Source organism: Leptomonas pyrrhocoris, assembly GCF_001293395.1.
Source record: "Leptomonas pyrrhocoris isolate H10 chromosome Unknown, whole genome shotgun sequence".
NCBI classification, from domain to species: domain Eukaryota; phylum Euglenozoa; class Kinetoplastea; order Trypanosomatida; family Trypanosomatidae; genus Leptomonas; species Leptomonas pyrrhocoris.
Window position 1 is genome coordinate 1,017,400 of NW_015438360.1, and position 18,408 is coordinate 1,035,807.

The 18,408-nt window shown below is 55.2% G+C and overlaps 7 protein-coding genes across 8 annotated transcripts; all 7 read left to right on the forward strand.

Annotated features, from left to right (window-relative positions):
* Positions 1-133: 133 nt before the first annotated feature.
* Positions 134-869, forward strand: ABB37_02834 (hypothetical protein; the record flags this gene model as incomplete). Its single annotated transcript, XM_015799973.1, has 1 exon — positions 134-869. The coding sequence occupies exon 1, from the start codon at positions 369-371 to the stop codon at positions 867-869; it is 501 nt and encodes a 166-aa protein (XP_015661575.1). The 5' UTR covers positions 134-368.
* A 750-nt stretch (positions 870-1,619) lies between these two features.
* ABB37_02835 (putative ubiquitin hydrolase putativecysteine peptidase Clan CA family C19) lies at positions 1,620-6,252 on the forward strand (the record flags this gene model as incomplete). Of its 2 annotated transcripts, none has more annotated exons than XM_015799974.1 (1): positions 1,620-6,252. In XM_015799974.1, exon 1 carries the CDS (start codon positions 3,313-3,315, stop codon positions 6,250-6,252), a length of 2,940 nt encoding a protein of 979 aa, XP_015661576.1. In that variant the 5' UTR covers positions 1,620-3,312. The 2 variants fall into 2 exon arrangements, with proteins under 2 accessions (XP_015661576.1, XP_015661577.1); XM_015799975.1 differs by having other exon boundaries at positions 3,083-6,252.
* A 1,168-nt stretch (positions 6,253-7,420) lies between these two features.
* ABB37_02836 (putative small nuclear ribonucleoprotein polypeptide e) lies at positions 7,421-7,735 on the forward strand (the record flags this gene model as incomplete). The annotated part of the gene is made up of 1 exon (XM_015799976.1): positions 7,421-7,735. Exon 1 carries the CDS (start codon positions 7,475-7,477, stop codon positions 7,733-7,735), a length of 261 nt encoding a protein of 86 aa, XP_015661578.1. The 5' UTR covers positions 7,421-7,474.
* Positions 7,736-8,374: 639 nt separating this feature from the next.
* ABB37_02837 (hypothetical protein) lies at positions 8,375-11,095 on the forward strand (the record flags this gene model as incomplete). Its single annotated transcript, XM_015799977.1, has 1 exon — positions 8,375-11,095. Exon 1 carries the CDS (start codon positions 8,459-8,461, stop codon positions 11,093-11,095), a length of 2,637 nt encoding a protein of 878 aa, XP_015661579.1. The 5' UTR covers positions 8,375-8,458.
* A 1,061-nt stretch (positions 11,096-12,156) lies between these two features.
* Positions 12,157-14,283, forward strand: ABB37_02838 (hypothetical protein; the record flags this gene model as incomplete). The annotated part of the gene is made up of 1 exon (XM_015799978.1): positions 12,157-14,283. One exon carries the CDS (start codon positions 12,157-12,159, stop codon positions 14,281-14,283), a length of 2,127 nt encoding a protein of 708 aa, XP_015661580.1.
* A 1,107-nt stretch (positions 14,284-15,390) lies between these two features.
* Positions 15,391-16,717, forward strand: ABB37_02839 (putative calcium-binding protein; the record flags this gene model as incomplete). The annotated part of the gene is made up of 1 exon (XM_015799979.1): positions 15,391-16,717. Exon 1 carries the CDS (start codon positions 15,464-15,466, stop codon positions 16,715-16,717), a length of 1,254 nt encoding a protein of 417 aa, XP_015661581.1. The 5' UTR covers positions 15,391-15,463.
* A 581-nt stretch (positions 16,718-17,298) lies between these two features.
* Positions 17,299-18,316, forward strand: ABB37_02840 (putative Pyridoxal kinase; the record flags this gene model as incomplete). Its single annotated transcript, XM_015799980.1, has 1 exon — positions 17,299-18,316. Exon 1 carries the CDS (start codon positions 17,408-17,410, stop codon positions 18,314-18,316), a length of 909 nt encoding a protein of 302 aa, XP_015661582.1. The 5' UTR covers positions 17,299-17,407.
* Positions 18,317-18,408: the final 92 nt, after the last annotated feature.

Sequence of the window (18,408 nt, forward strand, 5' to 3'; positions counted from 1 at the left end):
GCATTGAATGGGACCACGTACGTCTGGACGTGCGATTCCACTATCGCTCTTTTCTTTTGAAACCGCCTGTCTTCTTCCGTTGTTCTCTTTCTCGTGATAAAATAATGAGCAACGCGTGTCACTTTTCGTCCGAAGTGGCGCTGCGGAACCTACATGCTACAAATAGAAGTTGGGGCCCGCGATGACATTGGGTGTGCGTGTTCCACGTAAAAGTACCCCCAACGCGGATATATATCTGTGTCTATATTTCGACCATCCACAGAGCACTTCCTCCACAGTTTAACCCACGAGGTGTTCGCTGTAATTGGCACATCCTCACATTGACACAACATTTATCATTGCTTATTTCTATTTCCCCTTTTCAACAGATGCCTATTTGCCTGCACGAGGTTCGTGCCTATCGCCGTTGCAATGTACCCTACCTCCCCTTAGTGTGCCGCAACGTAAATGCATTGCTGCTCGTGCCGTTCCGCCTCGCAACGTGGTGGATGCACTTTAGCGCGTTACTCTGCGCCGCGCGAGGCAGCGAGCACATGATTCGCACCGCCTCTCTAGCCCACGGCTACGCTGAGGCCGATTACCTATTCCTTCGCCGGGCAACGGACCTGTGTCTTGCCGCCAGCTTTCTTTGCCTCTTCTTCAACGCGTGGGGCGTCGTGACGAGCCGCACGTTGCGCTTTGGCGTCGACAACTGGTTTCAAGGCTCCTGCCATGCCGCGGCGGCCGTCTTGCTCATCGTGTCCTGGCAGGCCACCGCGCACGTTGCGCGGCTGTGGCACGTCTTTTACATTTTTTCTATCATTCCTACCGGGATAGAGGCGATTGCGCTGGCGCACTCGTACTGGCGAGGTTTAGAGTTTTACTGCTGAGCGAAGATGATGATATATATGCATTTATTTTCTTCGCTGCACCGCTTGCAGGCACTGGATGCGATTCTGCCAAGAAGGCTGAGTGGTGCGCTCAAAAAACCAAACAGTGTTGTCGACGGCTTTCCGACTTGCGTGGCTGCGCGTGCGCCCTCTGCTGCGTTCTATCGCCAAAGAAAGAGCGAGACGTATGGTGTGTGTGGACATGTGTTTTTCTTCCTTTCCGCAGCTGGGTTGCGCTGCAGCGAGTGATTTACAAAGAAAAACAATGATTTTGTCACGCATTTTTTTGTTGTTTTCCGCGTTCGCCTTTTCTTTCTCTCTTTCTCTCTGTCGTGGCGCGCGGTGTTGTTGTGAGCCGGGTGAGGAAGAGTGAAGAAGTGAGGGCGGTTGACCCCACAAAGGTACCCAAGACATTGATAGCCAGAACTCGAATTAAAAGAAGAAAACAAAAAGCAGTGCCACTCGTCCTTCTTTCTCTCTTTCTGTGAGTCTGGAAAACGTGACCGGGGTTTTGCTGAATCCTTTGTGGGAAGTGTGTTACCTGGCCGCGAGCGGTGAGCTACCTCGCACGCGGGCACGTGTTATGTTTTGCTGCAACGTGGAGCTTCCATCTTTCTTTGGCTTTCCTCATCTCGCACTCAGTTTCACCCAGTATCTTCTCTCCTTCCCTGTCTCGTGCGCGTCTTTTATTTTTTTTTTCTCTCTCTCTCGTTGCTCCTCGACGTGCTCACATCACCCTCCATCTTGTGCAGTGTGTATCGCTTCTTCGTTCCTATTGTAGTCCGTGACGTGGACCGCTCATACAGCAAGTTTCCGTCGTCACACAGACACACACACACACAAACACACACGTAAGCACAAACACATTTATACTTCCGCCACGCTTTTGTTTTTCTCTACTTCCTCCTTGGTGGAGTGTATTGATAGGTTTCTGCTACACATAGCATTCACGTTTCTATCCATCATCTATTCAACACTTTAAATTTCCATACAAAACGCGCTTCGCCACTTTTTCCCTTTTCCTGGGTTTGTTTTTTCCGTCTTCTTCACTCTGTTTTGTTGCGTTATTTCTCCTTTTGGTTGCGGTGGCGCGCTCATTTCTGGTGACCAGGTTTTTATTGTTAGTAGCTTTCTTTCTGTGTTTTCCTCGTTTCTCTTTACTCTTTTTTTTTTTCATCTACTCGCGTCTCAGCAGCATCGAATCGTCGTGTTTCTGTGCTTTACCATTTTCTGTGTCTTTTCTTTCCGTCTGCTCGTGCTTGATGAAATACGCGGCGCCACAAAAGTTTTTATTTCCCTCTCGCAGATTGTGTCGTGGTTGTTTCGGCGAATGTAAAGAAAGAAAAAAAGATGAAACACATACTCACATACACACACTATACATTGTTTCATTAGGTGCCCGCGACTGACCGATTGTTGTTGTGCAGGCGCTGCGTTGTGCGTTGACAGCGTTCAGTCTCTCTTCCTTTTCCCCTTTCCGTTCCCTCCTCGCAATTCTCCTTTGCGCACAGCTCAACTTCACTAACTTGTAACTAACTTTCTGTCGCGCAAAGGAGAAGAAAACAACAAAAAACATTGCAACCGCAGTAAGCCTCTCTTTTCTCATTTGTCTTTTGGCTGTGGTTTCCTCTTTCCTCGTTGCTTCTCTTCTCTTTTTTTCCTTTTCATTTTCGCCATTCTTGCTGTTGTGAATCGTTAGCCTCGCTGGCCAGCGTAGGCGGGTGTAGGTTCATCACCTCTTTATCCGCTGGTTGCATTGCACAGCGCATCTCACACAGAAAGACGGCTGTAGAACGCCGACAAGTGAAATAAGAAAACACCAAACAACCAAAGGAAGACAAACAACTGCATTTCTGCTGTCTGCTGATTTTTGTGGTGAAGCAGCAAGGAAAGAACAACAACAACAAACAAAAACCGCGCTGTACTCCTTGCCACATCTTTTCTTATTAAGCGACTGTACAGCTTTGCCAAAAAGAAAAGGGGGGGGGGGAGGATAAGAGGTCTCGATACACGTTGCAGTGTTGCGGTCGATGCGAAAGACACATAATTATAAAAGAACAGAAGCTGTCTTTTCCTCCACTCTCTATCTATCTATAAATACATAAATATATATATACGTTTATCTTTTCTGTTTCCAAATCGCCTTTGAGAACCGCATCGGTTCTGTTTCTTTTTTTTTTTTGGCTTTTTGATCTCCGCGGACTTTTTGGCAAAGCACTGCGTTGTCGTTTTTACTACTGTTTTTGCTGGGCGAACGTGCGTGTCGGTAGTTCACTGCCTTCACCATTCTTCTTTTTCTTTTTGTATATTAAAATAGTATCGTGCATCTTAATTAGCAAAACTGTCGATCGTGCCTATCGTCTACACCGGTCCGACCACGACCGGGTCGACGAGCAAGCCGGTCTCTCGGCCTTCTTTCTTGCTGGAGCCCAAGAAGAAGAAGATGTCCTGTTACTGCGTCGAGGAGGTGGACCTGAACATCTTTCGAGGTGTCTTTACGGAGCAGTGGCTTAATGGGAAGAAACACGATAATTGTCAGGAGGCGTTGTTCTTCTGTACCACCTGTGGTCCCCCCGTCCTGCAAGATGGCATTCGATCCACTGCAAATGGTACGAAGCACCACTCACACCCCACCTCCGCCGGGCAAACCCCCGATAAGAAGGCGAACAGCAGCAAGTCACGACTTGGCAGCACCCTGAAAAAGATATTTCTCCCTTCGAAGAATGCCTCCAAGACGGACCTGAGCGCCATGACGTCCAAGTCAGTCTCGTCCACCCCGCTGCGAGAGCACTCAACACGTTTGATATCTGCCGAGGAGGAGGAGCTGCCGACCACGCCGCGCACCGAGAAGGAGTTGTACCTTTGCGTTACCTGCGGGTGCTGTTACTGCCGCGACCACGCCTGCGATCACCACTATAGCCGCCGCGATCGTCCTGGAACGGGCAGCGAGGACCCCGACGCACCGGACAAGGGCTACCCCTATCATTCGTTCTTCATAGGCGTGCCCAGCTATGTGAGCACGCACCCGTCGCACGCACTGCCGGAGACTTCGTGGGGGCTTTTGTTTCCCACCGTCACGGTGCCCGAGATTGAGTGCGGCACCGTCGACTTGACTAAGCCGATGCCGTTTTACACCAATTTCGAGGAAATCTGCGATGCCAGCGCGGCGTGCGGCGGTGGTGGTAACGCGCACTCGACTAGCAGCTTTGGCGCGGGAGGCCACAGCTTTAGTAGAGGGAGGAACAGCGCCACCTCCAGCCCGGGGCACACGCGCGTGTTGAGTACGCTGGGAAGCAGCGGCTTCTTCGACAACAACGGCTCACCCCTCTTCCAACAGAAAACGACCAGCTTTGTCAGCTTGAGAGATGATGTGCCGGAGAAGACGCTGCTGAGCCCCCTCGACCCCGGCACCGGTCTCCTCTCCCCACCCAGCTTCTACTCCAGTCCAGCGGAGAATTGGTCGTACTTAATGTTCTGCGCCAAATGCGCGGATAGGCAGGCGGTGCGACTGCAGGGCAAGTCATGCGATAATGACGTGTCTCGGCAGGCCCACCTGCGGCGTCTCGGCCAGCTCACTGCCCTCCTCTCGTACTTTTTCCTGCGCGGTGTACGGCTGGAGTTGACGCCGGAGTTCGAGGTCTACACGGCGCAGAAGCGCGCACAGCAGGTGGAGCGGCAACGGCAGCTGCAGCGCGGGTACCGATCTGGCGAGATGCAGCGAGTGGCGAAGTCGACCGAGGCGGGTGCGACGGACTTGCATCAACTGAAGTCCTCGTCCACGATAGCGAGCTCGCCGACGCTGGCGAACACGCACCTCGCCACCGGTATAGGGCTGCTCTCACGCACAGAGACAGACCACGTCATCACACGCGCCTCCATCTGCGGCTTCTCCAACACGAGCTACCTCTGCTACATGAACTCCGTCGTGCAGTGCCTCCTGCGGTGTCGCCACTTCACACGTCCCCTGCTGCTGCTGGAGTCGGGTGCGTCGCCCGGCAAGCTGACGTCGTCCATGGTGCACCTGGTGCGACATGTCTCTCACCAGACCTACCAGGATGTGCGCAACGGCGCCGTGTATGCCTACGTGCGTGCGCTGCACTCGCAAGTCAACCACATTAATTCGCTCTTTGCCGAGGACGAGCAGCAGGATGCGCAGGAGTTTCTTATTACGCTGCTGAACGGCATTGAAGACGAGTTTAATAAGGCCAAAGTGCCAGGCCAGAAAGCTGAGGCGCGCCGCGTCAGCTTTGAGAGCACACTTGTGTCGGAGGTGTCGTGCCTGCAGTGCAAACACCGCGTGCCGCGCAGCGAGATGTTTATGTCCCTATCGATTCCTATAGAAAAAAGCATCGAGGAGGGAGTCGCCTCCCTCTTCACCACCGCTACGCTGACCGGCAAAGATCGCTACGCGTGCGAGGAGTGCTTCAAGAAGCTTTCGGGTAAGGAACAAGAGGCGCACAACGCGCTTGCCGCGGCGCAGGCAGAGGCGGAGAAGAAGGCGAAGGTGGAGGGAAAGAAACTGACAGCGGAGGAGCGAGCGAAGCGGGTCTACGCGAACAGCTTGTACAGAGAGGCCGAAGTGCACACCTCCATCTCACACCTCGGCGGCAGTCTCGCGGTGCATCTCCTGCGCTTCCACTACGACATCGAGGCGCAGGACTTCATCAAAAACCTTAGCCCGGTAAAAGTGTCTCTCACCCTGGACCTCACCCCGTACGCGAGCAAGCAGGTTCTGGAGGCGTACAAGCACATCGACAAGGTGGAGCTGCTGCTCCGTCGCTTCCCCACCGCGTCCACCAGGTCGGTGGCGACGTATCTGGTGGCGGCTAACAACGACGTCAAGGCGGCCACGAAGCGAATGGTAGACGACGGCCTGGGCGTGCTGGATGTGCATTCGCGAGCAAACAGCAGCTTCGGCGGCGGTGGCGGCCGTGGATGCTTGTCACCTAACGGCAAAGGCGACGCCGCCTTTACCGACGAGGTGATCGGGTCGAACATGGACGGCAGCTCCCTGTCCTCCGTCTCCTTAACCCCCATCAGTGCGGCCGCACTATCGAAGGACAAGACGGACGGCTCCATCAGCGCGAGGGCGGCGGCACGCCGGTCAAACTCCGCCGGCACGGCCGCCTCAATCCTCGCCATTACGCGGGAGGACTTCGACCCCTTCGGTGAGCGTCGGGCGCCCATGGCGTCGTTGGTGCGCCACTTGGTGGGCATCGTGGCCCATCGTGGCTCCCTGCACGGGGGCCATTACGTCGCCTATGTTCGTCACGCGACCCGCCCGCATGTGTGGTTCCGCTGCGACGACGAGGACATCGACGTAGTGGAGGAGAGTTATGTGCTCGACCACGAATCAGAGGTCTACCTTGCGTTTTACGAGTGACGGGACGTCGTTGTTGAGGTGGTGGTGGTGGTGGTGGTGGTGGAGGAGGGAGGGGGGGGGGGGTCAGATATGCAACTGGGGCCGAGCACCTTGCTGGTAGGCGAGAGTGGTCCAGTTCTCCACATCAACTTATAGCGCCTCAACCAGGCTGAGGTGCCAATGTACAACAGCAGCAAAGCGTGCGTTGGTTCACGGGCCTTCTTTAAACTTTGCCATTAAGGCGTGTAATTCGTTGCGGTGTCTCTTAAACGTTCGTGGATGGCCCTTCGCTTGCGAACTCGTCCGCTTAAATAAGTACTGTAGCTTAAGATTCGAGTCCGCCGCCTATTTCTCGAAGTCTTGACGAAGAAGCAGACAAAAACCCCTTTCCCTTCTGTGTATTTTTATATTTATTTGATCAGCGGCGCCGCTGATTCTTTTGCTGCGTGTTTTTCCATCACCTACCTAATATATATATATCTATCTCTCTTGTTCTCTTTTTGCATTTCGATTTCGTTGGTCATCGTTGTTACGATGCGTCTCCTGCTCGTTAAGGCGTCTGTGCGTGCGTGCGTGTTATTATTATTTATTTATTTATTTATTTATTTCTTTTCTACTCTCGTCGTTGACGACGTTCTATCAACACCGCCGTGGGCCGGGAAGGAAGAACGCCTTCGAAGCAGCACCGGAAAAAGAAAGCAAGGTACATTTTGAGCTCGTAACGTCTACAAAAATTTATTAACAACAAAGGAAAAAAAAAAAACAACGCCGGGAAAAAGGCGGAAGCAGAAGGGTAAACGGCGCACCAAATGCGCATCGATTTATCTCACCAAATTCGGTTTTGTGTGCTTCCCATGCTGATGCGAAGTGAAGGTTGGCGAAGCAGTAAAATGGCCTCTTGGTTCTCTTTACCAAGGCGGCCCTACGATTCTCACGCGGAAGCGTTTCGTGTGTGTGTTCTCACTACGGAAAATACCTGCATGCCAATAGGCTGCCGAGTGTGCGATCTAGGAAAGAAAAGAAAGAGTACTAGACTACAAGCCGCTCTTCTAACAAAAGCAGCTCGCATTCTTTTTCATTTCGCCCCCCTTCCCCTTCCTACCCGTTTTTCTGTACACGTGCGTTTTCAACCAAATTCTGGCAAATTACCGCTTTGCGCCTTCTACTTATCTGGCGACTTACCCCGGAAAGCTAAAAAACCACGAATAAAAGACACAGCACGCGAAGCGAGAGAGAGAGAGAGATGAGCGCGCACACGCGTCAGATGGAAAACCCAACCGGGGTGGTGCACCGGTTTATGCAGGAGCACCAGCGCGTCTGCGTCTGGCTGGTGTACGACACTCAGACAAGACTGGAGGGCAACCTGCTAGGCTACGACGAATTTATGAACGTGGTGCTCGGTGACACGACGGAGACAAACGTGCGCACGAAGCAGAGCCACAACCTCGGCAAAATTTTGCTACGTAGCGACAATGTTGGCGTGATCCATCCGATCGGGGTTTAAGGAAGATGAAACTTTGCAGCGAACAGGCGTGCACCCTTTATTATTATTATTGTTGTTATGGGGGGTTTTCGCAGGCGCGTTGCAATGACGCACAACGGTTTTTTTTTTTGGACCATGCATGTTGGTATGATGAGTGGTTGGTGAATGGTGGATACCATTTTCTCCTTTTTTTTTGAGGTTTGGGTGTAGGTGTGAAGTGGCTTTCGAGGTCGGATTACGATGCTGAAGTAGCGACCAACCTGTTAGTTGTCGAGCAACAATAATATTTAAAAAACGGTCACAAAGCGCATTGACGACAGTGGTAGTGGGCTGGGTTTAAAGAGAGGGAGAAGAGATGCAGAATCGTGTGCGTTGAACTCGAGAACCTCGTTGCGTTCTTAAGCATCGCTTTCGCTGTTCGTGCTTTCCTCTCTTGTGCTTCCTCAAATTCGCTCGCTCTCGATTTGCCTTGAACAGCTTCTGCAGGCAAATCCTTCGGTTTTAGAGAGAGAGAGAGAGAGAGGGTGTGGCACAGGCACAGGTTGATTTCTCACCACTAATTTCCGTGTTTACTGGCTTTCTCCTCACTCTACCATTGTTTCCTGTGTGCTTCATACTTCATGCTTTCTGTTCCTGTTCCCTCTTTCATCTAACGACAACAGCCAAGACAAGTGTCTCCTCTCTGATATCGTGTGGACAAAAATACGGACACACTTACGACACTTTACGCACGCGCAAACCGAGATGGGCGCTGGGATCGCAGCCGCACGCGGCAGTGGTTCCGCGATTGCATCGAAGAACTCTGCGACCGATACAACATCGATAACTCCTCTTTCCTCGGTGCAAAGCGTAGCACCTCGCCACACCACCGCCGCAAGCCCCCTCCCACCCACCGCCGTGCACACCGCTAACCCACGTCAGCACCTCACGGATGCGCACACCGCCACTCCCCCTACGGAGCGACCGCACCACCCGCAACAGCCAACGCGTCCACCAGCGCCGCCGCAGCAATCAACCGCGACTGCACTGGTCGCCGCCACGCCTCTTGAGAAGCGTCTGCAAGTGCCGGAGAGCTGCCGCGGCGACCTCCCCCCCTCGCAGAGGAACCATTTCATACAGGCGACGACCACTGCATCTCTCTCCGCGGAAGACTCCCGCCCTCCACCGTCGGTGCTGGACACAGCGGTGAAACGGCAGATGGAGAGTGGTGAGCGCACCGATGCGGCGACAAACCCAAATGCCGACGTTTCGAACGTGGAAGCCGACGTGAGTGGGCCGGCATTTCGTCGCATGCTGAACAACGACTCCGTCGATGAAAGCGGTGAGGATGGTGGCAATGGCGAAAGACGACACACGGCGCCGTCGCCGTCCCCTGACGCACCGGGTGGCGCAGTGGACGGTGAAGATGCACACGCAGCGCAGCACCAGCAGCAGTTCTTCTCGCCACCGACCACCACCGCTGCTGCCAATGCTGCTGGAAGTATCAACGACGCGCTCTTCTACCGCCCCATTACCCGCTCCGCCTCTCCTGGTCAGGCACTGCGCACGTACGATGGCCTTCCGTTGACCTCCGTACAGCAAGTGCTAGCGTCGAAGCACAAGGTGTACCGCATCTGCCTCACCGGCGGGCCCTGCGCCGGCAAGTCGACGATGCTGTCCGCCATGCAGGCAAGGATCCCGCAGCGCACGGGCTTTCGTGTCATGTGCGTGCCCGAGGCGGCGACGCTGCTTGTGACCGGCGGCATGCAGTGGGACAGCAACATCACAGTTGCGCAGCAGTCCGTGCTTTTGCGCACGCAGCTCGCTTTGGAAGATCAGTTCTTTGCCCTCGCCGTGGCCTCTGCCGTGCCGACGATCATCGTCTCGGATCGCGGCACGATGGACGGCCGCGCCTTCTGCTCCGATGCGCAGTTTCAAGAGATTTTGCGCAATGTGGGCAGCACCGTGGATGTGCTGCGTGACCGCTACGACGCCGTGCTGCACATGGTCACCGCCGCGAACGGGGCGGAGGAGTTCTACAACCTCGACAATCCTGCGCGGTACGAGGACCTGGACGGCGCGCGTGCGTCGGACCTGCGTCTGCAGGAGATGTACGTCGGACACCACATGTTCCGCCTGCTCGACAACTCCACCACCTTCGACGACAAAATTGAGCGCGGACTGCAGATTGTCGGCCAGGTCGTTCACAAGGAGCAGTGCGCGCCGGCATCACCCAGCTTCTACCTCGTTCGCCGCTGCCCTCGGGAGCTGCCAGTGGCCTCGGCCAGCTACACTACCTACACCACTGTGCTCAACAACAGTCAAATGAACGACATTCGCCTGCTGGTGAAGCGTGAGATGTCAGACGGGTCGTCCATGCACTTTTTCAAGAGTGTGAAGGACATGGCCGCTGCCGCTGCCACCTCCTCTGCCCATTCCACGCCGCGTGCGGTGTCCCGTGGGAGCTGCGGCGCCTCCTTCCGCAGCAGCATGGTAGCGGGTGGCGGCGCCAACCAGTTCTCTGCGCCGTCGCAGCAGCAGCGCATCGAGAGCGCGCAGCGTATCAGCAGCCGCGAGTACAACAGCTTGAAGCAGCACCGCGACCGCGCACGAGCGGAGGTGGTGATGCAGGCGACGCATTTCATTTACGAGGGCGCAAACTACGAGTTGACGACGCTGCTGGCGCCGAGCTGGGCGGCGGGCCGGCAGACGCTCACGGTGGAGAGCTGCACCCCATCTGCAGCCCAGAAGAGTCCTTCGGCCGCCCTGCGCCTGCCACCCTTTCTCGAGGTGGACCGCGAGGTGCCTGTGGAGAGCCTGACAACGGCCTTCCTGATCTCACACCGCGAGACCGGCGCGCTCTACACTTCGCTGGCCTTCGCACCGGTCTTCTCTCGCGCGGTGGTTACCGCCGTCGGTGCGCACGCGGACACGGAGAACATTCTGAACAGCACCTTCAGCACCCCGCGTGGGCTGTCAGCGCTGCACGCGGAGACGAACACGCTTCCCGCGCCACCCGCTGACACCGAGAGACCCCAGGAGGCGAAGGATGAAGAGTCTGCGGCCCCGGCAGCGCCTGCGCGTCGCGGACTGGCGCCGCTCTGCGTCAACACCGCACCCACCGCTGCATCAGCGAAAGGCAAATCGACGCCGAAAACGACGGCGGAGGCGCCTCCTCCGCAGGAGATGGCGCCATACGCGCTCGGCGGCTCCCTCAACGCCCAGCAGCCCCGCATCGTCGTCACCCCCTCTAGCTTTTCGTTGTCTGGCGAGGAAGATGCCGGGGCGGAGGTGGTGGGTGCTGCGGCAGGCGAGCATCCGCAGCCGGAGCGGCGCGTGTTCGCTCGCGATCCGGAGAGCATTTTGCCACCCATCGAGTCCAAGAAGGTTCGCACGCATTAGACTATTCTTATTTTCCTAATTTCTCGTCTTTCGTATTAGATCTTTTTCTCTCTCACTTCACCTTTTGTGCTGTTTTAAAACATATCTCACTAGATGCTCAAACCTTTTCTTGGTTCACACTAGATGCGAAATACACATCTTTTGTTTCTTTTACGTTGTTATCTTTCAGTAGCTGTCGGGGCACAGCGGAATTCTATGCAACGCAAGAAGGTGTTCAAAGAGGGAGACAGGAACGCACATGTGACTGTGTCTCGTTGAGCAGAAGAACCTCAAGAGAATCGCACCTTCTGATTTCTCTACCGCATTGTGGCATCGCAGAAGTGGGATGAGCTTTTATGCCCCCTTCAACGAGGCTCGGGCACATGGGGAAACGGTAGCCCAAGCCTACTAAACACGGCTTTATAAAGATACCTGCTTGCTGCTGCATTATCAAGGCAGCAGAAAATGAAACTCGGCTTGATGGCATTTCTTCTGTCACTGCTGCATGTGTAATGTTACCGCTATTCCTTTTCTCTTCCGTTTCTCTTGTTCTGACTTTGTGAGATGTGTTAGCTTCTCTATAACCGGAGCTGGTTTGCCTTCCTAACTGCAACGTTTGCTTAGGCGAGTAATCGTGAGCGTAGCGCTGTTGCGCTTGTAGAGAGTCCCAACGAGCTGACACCCACACATACAAAAGTGTATTTGTTTTCATTATTATTTAGAAGCACTATCAGCCAGTGTTTTATTATTATTATTATCATTATTCAAAGTTTGTTAGGTTAACTTTTGGCTTCTACGCGCCGCGTGCGATCCGAGTAGTTGTGTACACCTTAAAGTAATCGGAGGGTTTCCGGGCAGCGTACTGGCGACGCCTGAAAGCTTTTTTGTCTTTTTCTGTTTCTGGTGCCCTGTGCGATCACCGTGCTGTTGAAGGGACGGCACTTGTGCTTTTGCAGCTTACAGGCGTTTCAAAAAATAATCATTAACACAAGCAATTTTTGTTGTTGTTGTTGTTCTCTCACTCTACAGCGGTCATTAAGAAAAGGAGAAAAGGGAAAATACCAATTGACCAAACTTGTTTGATGAGTAGTGAGGTGAGTAGTAGTGGCAAAAAGGGGGCGTCGCCCCGCACCACGGAGGTGCCTGTAGAATGCCTCATTTGCGCTGAGCCGTGTCGCGCGATTTGTGTGTTCCCGTGCGGGCACCACATCTGCTACAGCTGCGGTCTGCACATCCACACGCTTAGCCACGGCAAATGCCCCGTCTGCCGCGTGGCTTCGACGGAGATGCCAATTATCACACAGTACGTCAGCGCAGAGGAGGAGCAGTATTCGGAGGAGGAGATGGCGAAGATGCGCAAGGTGGTCGTGACGGACCGCAAGCTGCAGTGCGTGATCGACTCGCCGCGGCTGGCGATAGAGATATCCAAGCTGTACGAGCACCTCTGTCCGATGGAGGGGTGTTGGAAGGATGGGAGGCAAGACCCTTTCATCGAGATGGCAATGCTGAAGGATCATCTGAAGGTTGACCACGACCTTGCCTACTGCGAGGTCTGCCTGAAGCATCGCCCGGCGTTTTTATGTGAGCAATACGCCTACAACGAGGCGGCCCTGCAGCGCCATCGCGAGGGCAGCTGCGCCGGCGACCGCTCCTCCTTCACGGGGCACCCGTCGTGCCGCTTCTGCCAGCGGGCGAATCGCTTCTACGACGGCGAAGCGCTCCTCAAGCACATGCAGCAGCAGCACTACACGTGCGATGTGTGCAACCGTGGCCAGTTCACCTTCACCTTCTACGCGACGCGCCAGAAGCTGGATCAGCACTTCCAGACGTGCCACAAGATCTGCGACCACCCCGACTGCGCGAACCTCGACTTAATGATGCGCGTGTTTGGGAATGAGATTGACCTCATGGTGCACAAGCAGCGCGTGCATGGCATGAAGACGAAGGCCACATTCTCCCCCGCCATGTTCGGCGAGGCGTCGAGTGGGCCGTCGGGGGCTCCCGGGTCGGCACCCGCCACGGCGTCGAACGCAAACGTAATTCAGATCACCTTCGATCACGTGTTTCGCGTGGAGACGGTGGAGATGATGCCGACGAGGACGAACCCGCACGGCCGCGGCGGCCATAAGGGCGGCGGTGCCAAGGCGAAGGTGCACGCCCCCGCAGAGAACGGCATCCCGTTGCACTACATGGAACGCGGCAGCTTCCCCATTTTGAAGCGTCGAGTGGCGGAAGAGAGCGTCGTAGCTTCCGCTGCCTCGTCGCGGGTAGGGAACCAGCGCCGCAGTCAGCCCAGCAACGCGGGCGACAGTAGCGAGCTTAGCTCGTCTGCCTTTGGCGTAGCGGAGGACATGAGCCACTACAACTCCAAAAACAATCTGCCAAGCGATAAGAAGGAGCTGGATGCGCGCCTCAAGGCGATGCTGGACAAGCACCTGACTTCCCCGGTCTTGCTCGCCCACTTCCGTGGCTACACACGCGACTTCATAGACTCACGCATTATGACGTCGGAGTACTACGACGTGCTGGCCCTGGAGTGCTTCCCTGACCCGCAGGTGTTTCACGAGATTTTTCCTCTGCTGGTGGCGACGATTCCCATCGCGGCCAAGAAGGCGGCGCTGCAGGAGGTCGGCAAGATGCGCATGGCCCCGGAGACACAGCGCATTGCCCGCGCGCGCGAGGAGGACGCGCGAAAGGCGGCGGAAGCGCAGGCGGCTGCGGCTCGCGCCGAGGAGCAGCGCATGCGCAACGCAGCGAAGCACCAGCACGGCGGCAATAATAACAATGCCAGCAACAACGCGGCCAGTGGCTCTCGCGGCGGTGCTGCGTCGCCGTTCGCGAAAAAGAACAAGCAGCGGTCAAACGCATGGGCCACCACGGACACCCGCGCGAAGTTCGGCGCCAGCCCCGCGGCGCACCACGACGATCCCAGTGACTTCAACTATCCCAACGTCAGTTCGCCTACCGGGTTGGCGCCCGCAGCGACGGCGAAGCCGCAGGGGAACAACGACCAGCACGGCTGGGCCTCCGCCGCTGCAACGTCCAGCGTGTCTCCGACAACGTCGTCGCCGACTGCCGCGCACGCGATCCCCGGCCGCGGGCTTGTGATCAACGAGGAGAACTTTCCTTCACTCCCGAGTAATGGAGTGCGGCGGACAGCGTTTAACAAGAAGCAGCATTCGCGGCCGAACGCCTGGTTTTCGAAGTAACTTTAAAAAAACAACAACAAAGGACTGTTCTCTCTGTTTGTTGTTGAATAGCGGGGCAGAGTGAGGGGTTGGCGTGTGTGTGTGTGTGAGTGAGTGATGGTGAAGGCGAAGGGAAAGGAAAGAATACTGATGGGCCACCTCGCGCTAGTCTTCAAGGAAAGCAAAGTAAAGTGGGTTGCGCGTCTCTTGCAGACCTCTCCCGCTGCTTTCTTCTCTGTCTCCTCTGTGCACGAGTGCGTTGTGACAGAAGACCAATTGGAGCGCGAGGGTTTTTTTCCTCACTGTCTGCGCAGCACACGGATAGGTGCGTCTGTGTAGAGCTGCGATCACAGGCGTCTCTCTGAAGAGCAAATAGTTGGCATCAATGAAGGGGATCCGCTAGCGCCAAGTAAAACTGTCGATTTGTGGAAGAACGGGCACAACACGGCACGTTTTGTCTGTGTTTTATCTGCCTCACCGATAACGATTATTGGCGTGCTGACTCGTTCGCATCCTCCGCCCCAATACATTCTTCTAAAGCGTTCTATACTCTTCACTTTGATATATATATTTTTTCATTGACGAATGTGCTGACGTTGGCGTTTTTGGTTTTCTCTCTCGCCTCTTCTACTTTTACTCTCCTTGGTTCAGGTGATTTAAACTCGGTATGATGCTTTAAAAATAATGAAAAACAACGACAAAATAAAGCACGTGAGCTTGCTGATTTCGAGCGCATAACACACTTGATACTGCGTAGGTGTCTTGGACGGCTTCTCAGGTCAGCTGCCGGACCTGAAAGCAGAAGAAAGTGTGTTCGTCCTCTCGAAGGTATCACCTCGTTCTTCAAGGACGAAGTGCGGTGCATATGGCAACCGTTTATCAAGCGTTCTGAATTGCCGTGCAGCACTCCGCTTTGGGTTATTTCACGCTGGCTTCGCTATTTAGAACTGCCTTGAAGCTTTTACCTTCTGGATCGACTTCCTTCCGTGCTCTTCTATTTTTTGAATCGCTTTTCGTAACCATCTTTGCTGCTGTCGCTCCGCCTCCTAAACACAACAATTAACCCCCATTACTTTCACACACGTATGCACGCTCGCGGTCGTGCCGAAACAACCGCGTAAATCATGTAGAACTCCTCCACTTTTTTCTTTGCTCACCACCGAGTCCATCAGGTTTGTTTTTTTCGTGGAATACTAGAACAATGTCGATTCGCATGGATGCGTCGCTGTACAGCGATGTTGCCCGCATTGAGCGAGGTGACTTCCTCCGCTTCCACTGTGAGCAGCTCTCGCAGGATGGCCGTGACAACCAGCGATACTTCTTTGGCTGCTACTACCCACGGTGGCACGGCTTCTATCTCGAGGAGGTCCGCTCCCTCATCGGCAACATGGGCTACAAGGAACTGAAGCACTTCCCAGCCTATCCCTTTGACGTGTATCTCAAGGCTACGGATGCCGACGCGGGCGATGCCGCCACAACGATGCCACCTGACGACTACGCAGCGGACTGCGCGAACTCGACCACCTACCTGACCGACGACTTCCAGGTGGACAACATCCTGGTGCTCGGTGCACCGCAAAACCAGCGTGATGACGCGGTGAAGCGGTTTAAGATTGTCGCGGTGGACAAGTCGCAGCTGAAAACCAAATCCCAGGCGATGCCGCCGGTGATGAACCTGAACAGCAGCTCCGTGCGCAACCCCGACACGATGCTGTCCACCCTTCGTGCACCGGGCGGTCAGTGGGTGCCAGTGAAGCTGGACGACACGGTGCTGGACATTCTGACGCAGCTGCGGGACGCGTACATCGATCACGCCGGTGGTGGCATTCCGGAAAATGGCATGAAGGCGATGGGTCGGCCCTTCCGTAAGGTCAGCGATGACGGTCGTCGCTGGATGACGCTGGAGGGTGTGCGCCAGCTCGTCCGCGGCTCTCGCGCCTTTGGGGCAGCCGCCACGTCGCTCTCCGACACGCGCCATGCCCAGCAGACCATCGACGCGGTCACCGACACCATCTTTGACGCTTTTCCCAAAGAGGAGGCTTTCCTACCCGGCGCACCGGGCGAAACGGGGCGTGAGGAGGCAATTGACTACGACATGTTTATGGATTACATCCGCGGGCACATGAACGCTACCCGCAAGAAGGCCGTGCTGGATGTGTTTCAGCAACTGGACTACAACTCCGACGGCAACGTCGCCATTCAAGATATCCAGGCGATGTTCAACGCACAGGCGCACCCGGTCGTCGTGAGCGACGCCATCTTCACCGCGGACAAGCTGCTGCGGGGCTTTCTTGCCATCTGGGACGAGAATCAGCGGCAGTTTGGGCTGGTGCCGTACACGGAGTTTATAGACTACTATAACGGGCTCAGTGCCATTATAGAGGAGGACAAGGTGTTTCTCGGGATTCTCAAGACCACCTGGAAGGTTCCGAACTGGACGGTGAAGTTCGTGTAGCACGTTTCGTGGTGCCTTCTGATTCTTCTTTCTCGTGCCGGGCGCGGCCGCCCTGCGCCACGGACGGCGTTCGTGTTTCGTGAACGACGATGATGTAAACAACATCGTTCACTTCTTTTTCAAGTGCTTGTGTGACTGTCCTATTGTAGGCGGAGCCGATCGATGTAATTTCATGTGCGCGACACGCGCACCCGCAACCACGAACGATACCAATAAAGTGTGGCAGACGCATTGAAAGAAAGAAAAAACTCCACCACTTCACATTGTCAGTCCGGTGCACATCACCAGAATTATACTGCGCGTTCGGCGAGACACTTTTTCACGCTTACTGAGCGGGAATGTTGGAGTTTTCTAGGTTTCTTTTTCAAGCCTTTTCAGACGAGCAACAACGTCGAAAGCGCCTGATCGGGGCAAAGAAAGAGGGAGTTTTTTTTATATCGCTGTCATCAGTTGTTGGACGACAGCAAGAGGATGCTTTTTATCCCTTGCCTTTTGACCTTTCTTCTTCTTCCTCCTTTGTACTCTTTGCTAAATTGTACCTTTGTTTTCCTGTCTGGTTTATACAATGAATGATCCACAACAGATTGCCATTGCTTAACTTATCGTCCTTCTATCCCCCTTAACAGGTAATTTACTGGGTTCACGCGCTGACCTCGCGCGCCTAATATCTTATTTCTCGTCTGCTTCATCATGCCCGCCGGAAAGAACGTCCTTTCAATCCAGTCGCATGTTACCCACGGCTATGTGGGCAACAAAGCCGCCACCTTTCCCCTGCAGCTGCACGGCTTTGATGTGGACGGCGTGAACACCGTCAGCCTCTCCAACCACAGCGGCTACCCCGTTATCCGCGGCCACCGCATGGATCTAGAGGAGTTCAACACGATCCTTGACGGTCTGCGCGCCAACGGCTTCCTGCCCGGCTACTCTCATATCCTGACAGGTTACATCAACAACGTCGACATCGTCCGCCACGTCGCCGCGACCGTGGCCGAGGTGCGGGAGCTGCGCAAGAAGGCGGGCGAGAGTGACGTTGCGTTCTTCTGCGACCCCGTCTTAGGCGACGATGGCAAGCTGTACTGCAAGGAGGAGGTGGTGGAAGCGTACCGCGAGCTGGTGGCCCACGCGGACGTGGCCACGCCGAACTACTTTGAAGCATCTCTTTTGAGCAATGTGCAGGTGCAGGACATGCCCTCTGCCGTTCAGGCCGCCGACTGGTTTCATGCGCAGGGCACCGCCACGGTGATCATCAAGTCCTTCGCGCTGAAGGAGGACCCCACGCACCTGCATTTCCTTCTTTCCTGCCGCGACAAGGCGAGTGGGGCGACGAAGCGATACACTGGCGTCGTGCCCTACCACGAAGGGCGCTACACGGGCACCGGTGACGTCTTCGCGGCAGCGCTGCTGGCCTTCTGTCACACGGACCCGATCGACGTGGCCGTTGGCAAAGCGATGGGGGTCATGCAGGACTTAATCGTTGCCACCATTAAGCGTGGCGGGTCCGGTGAGGCGACGCTGAACTCGCGCGAGCTGCGTGTGACCGACCACCCGCAAAGCCTGCTGCAGCCCACGGCCGTGTTCCCGCTTACACTGCTCTCCTAAATAAAAACAATAACGGAAAAGGAGTGGAGGCTGATGATAAAGGAGAAAGGGAGGGGAATATTATGTTCACCGTCGTTCACCTCTGCCAGTTA